We start from the raw sequence: 3,556 nt of genomic DNA on the forward strand, positions 1-3,556 counted from the left end.
GATGATACATCCATCCTAAAGGCACTCAGAGCCCACGCACAATTGGTCTGGACGGTAGTGGAAGAGCCGAGGCAAAATAGATAAACATGACGAGCTTCAAACATTCAACTACAACTAATATCGTTTTCAAAATAAACTATAAAGGTAGGATAAATTATATCGGCAACTCCTGAAGTTAGATTTAGTTATACCAACACTCCCAACCCTATGCAAAATACAAGTACTCGATGTAAACTACAACTATACTTTAAAGAGTGTACTTGCTAATTTGCAAAAGACAAAGGGTATTTGTATAATTAGATTATCTCAAAAGATGTCCATGTAATTTACCTGAAAATAAGTCATCCTAATGCATTGAACCACTTGTAACATGCTTCTTGTTTCTAACAAACAAAACTCAGCAATCACAGCCACACCAATACCAATTACCAGTACGTAATATGTTCCCTTTTCGAACTTCCCTGGGCCAGGATATCACAAAAATTACATCCTAAACTAGCATACCTGAATATTTGCCCAAAGGCCAAGAAGATCACTTCTCACAACCAGCAAACACTATAAAAGTCACATTTTCTGGCTAAGAAACTTGAATATTGCATAGAATGACAAACGCTGGTTGTTGCCTTTTCGATGATAATAATTATGTGATTGCTGTTTCGATAACATCAATCATAACTAGCATTCAAGAACTTCAGCAGTTCGTTCCGATTGTTCTCTGCTAACTTGTCCTCCTTCGTTTTCTCCAGCTTCAACAATATCTACAAAAAAAGAACATTATGGTATATGTAAAATAGCAGCAAGATACATTAATAGCTGCTTCATTGAACATATAGCAGCAAGCTTTTCAACGTTATTGTCATCATTCTTAGATATACTAAGTTTTCCACAAGGACCACGAGTGAATGTCTCTCTGAATACTTGTGATTAAAAGGACAAGTTTCTTGTGACATAGAATATATGTAAACCACAGTAAGTCAGGAAACTTCTCAGTCAAAAATCATGTTTTTTATGCAAAAAAACAACTATAAGATAATAGGATAATAACAGAACGTCCCCTTAAGTCTGTCTAAATGATGTAAAAGTTCTTATGTTTTTGACATCTACCTTTCATGGCACTAATGACAGTTTGAAAACCCTAATGCATTTTGTTGAAATTATGTTCCACTCGTCAGTTGCAGTATCCTCCTTTGATATTTGTTTAAATTAAAACAACCTCCACTGAGGTTTGTCAAATTGCAATCAACTTACTTCAAAACTTTTATCTAACATTTTGAACATCTTCTGGAAAGGAACAAAGAATATGTCAAAGTAATATTTCAGTTACACAAAAATAAGCTTAGATCAGGATATAGATTTAGATCATTCTCTTTATCCTCCTTGCTAACAAGCATCATGCTTGCCATCAAATGTAAAACACCTAAGTCAATCTCTTAAAATATGGGTTCTTCTACACAAGATGTCCGGCTACAACACTGCAACACTCATGAGTTTTAAGAAAATAGGAGATAGAAGTGATGAAAGAACAAATTAGGAATATGGTACAAATTAATTTCTTCAAATATCAATTGTCATTTGTCTGTGCCTAATCCCAAATGAAATACTAATCACATACTCCTAATTTCAAACAGAATAGTAAGACAATCTTTTAATCAAAACAATTAGTGCGTGCTTATTTATATTCTAGATTATAATTTGAAGTTTTATGATAAATTAAAAATACAGAATCTCACGCTGATTGGTTAAATTGGCTTGATCTCAAGGAAATTTCTGTATAATTGGAGAAAGGCTCATAGGAGGAATTTGTAAAGTTGGACAAGCATCAAAATGTTGGAACTTGTCACTTCCACCAAGTAACTGTGTTGAGCATATTGCCTTTTCCTAAAAGTGACTCATACGACATGATTCCATACTCAAAGTCTAACACTACATCAAATAATATACATCATGGCAGTTACATGAGAATAAGAGAATCAATGTCAAATAGAAGATTTATATTTCAAGGAAGGAATTGGAACCAGGATTTCAAATGACTCCATTGTAAGTGAATTGAAATTCCACTACAATAACTCAAAAGTTGGTTAATATGAGAATTCAAGGACTTAAAACTCACTGTGTTTACAAAAAATTATCCAAACACATGCAATAATTTGTTCTTATGAATTTGAAACCCTTAATTTCAAATCCATCAGAAAAAATAGTGAATTTGCTGGATGTAACTAACAGACACATTAATTGAATTCACTGACGCTTCTATATATACAGAGGCGGATATGCGCACACCTTTTTACCAGAGACGGCACTGCGACGAACACTATCATCTTTGTCCCTTCCCAAAAACTGACAAGATGTATACAGTACATTAGCAAAATACAACTTCATCAAACCCTTTTAATTTATTATAATTACTTCTGTTAGGGCAAGCGGACAGGAAGAATCGAATTTAAAGAAAAAAAGTAAGAACCTTAGAAAGCTGCACAGGACCACTATTCTCCTCCTGCTGCTTCTGTATATGGCTCACATTGACAGGATAAAAAACCAAGCCAGAAACATACAGGCAAGCCAATTAAGAGCCCAGTCATCATGCCACGGACACCAGCTCCAATTTCAAAGAGCCATTCATAAAAGGCAGAAAGTACTATAAGAAACCCATAATAAAGAATAATATGCATAACAAAAAGAATGTATTAAGAAACCAATGTAAGCATACGATCAAAGTACAATATGAACGATTCAAAGGCCTTAACATTCCAAACAATCTAAATGCTTTACAAAAAGTCCCATCAGAATAAATATTCAAAGAAGCAAACAAATTGTTGCAAGCTAGAAACTAAATAAAGTGGTATACCTCTTTAGCTTTTTGTTTATGACGTCTATGACTATGACTTTTCCCTTTGTCTTTATCTTTGGTCTGAAATGCAACTAACTGGTCAACCAGGAATAATGCAGCAGAAGATATATTAGTCAACAAGTCAATGAGAGTTTAAATGACCACCTTCTTCGATTTATCACTCCGTTTATGCCTCTTTGGATGATGGGTTACTTCATGTTCACTGTCAGAAGAACTGCAACCCAAAAACCGAAACAAACTAAAAATAAGTCGACCAAGTTTATAGGCCATCATTTCCACCTTATAGCTGCAGCGCAGACACTGACAGATAAGCAGATGAAACAGTTATACAGTATTGTCAGGTGCAATCTAGCAGGAGCAAGAGATCTTAAACAGCTACACTTCTGTGTCAATACACATAGATAAACATCAACAACCTCATATTCAATAGAGATATAAAATCACTGCACAAAACCTGACAGTCTATTTTCCAATAGAAACAAGCTACACAAATGCAAGATGTAGCATCTCATAAATTTTAACATAGCCATTAACCTTTCCAGCTAGTTTCTTCATGCTCTCTGTCAATGAAATTCTGCGTAGCTAGCAAGAATAAAATTTGCTTCTAGGTTCATGGCAACCCTATTCCACATGCTTATTTCCCAAGATCACAAGACAATTACTGAGGGATCGACTGTTGATTTGATTTGCAAATTAATGCTTCTATAG

The 3,556-nt window shown here is 34.4% G+C and overlaps 1 protein-coding gene across 1 annotated transcript in view; it reads right to left on the reverse strand.

The window, feature by feature from the left end:
• Positions 351 to 3,556, reverse strand: part of LOC105172398 (splicing regulatory glutamine/lysine-rich protein 1) — a 7,468-nt gene continuing 4,262 nt past the window's right edge. Inside the window, exons 2-6 of the mRNA XM_011093796.2 lie at positions 2,993 to 3,062; positions 2,846 to 2,908; positions 2,462 to 2,503; positions 2,281 to 2,337; positions 351 to 758 (exon numbers count right to left, since the gene is read on the reverse strand). Coding sequence (XP_011092098.1) covers positions 666 to 758; positions 2,281 to 2,337; positions 2,462 to 2,503; positions 2,846 to 2,908; positions 2,993 to 3,062 — 325 coding nt within the window. The 3' untranslated portion in view covers positions 351 to 665. The remainder of the gene's footprint in view (positions 759 to 2,280; positions 2,338 to 2,461; positions 2,504 to 2,845; positions 2,909 to 2,992; positions 3,063 to 3,556) is intronic.

The sequence above is a fragment of the Sesamum indicum genome, linkage group LG10, assembly GCF_000512975.1.
Source record: "Sesamum indicum cultivar Zhongzhi No. 13 linkage group LG10, S_indicum_v1.0, whole genome shotgun sequence".
NCBI classification, from domain to species: Eukaryota; Viridiplantae; Streptophyta; class Magnoliopsida; order Lamiales; family Pedaliaceae; genus Sesamum; species Sesamum indicum.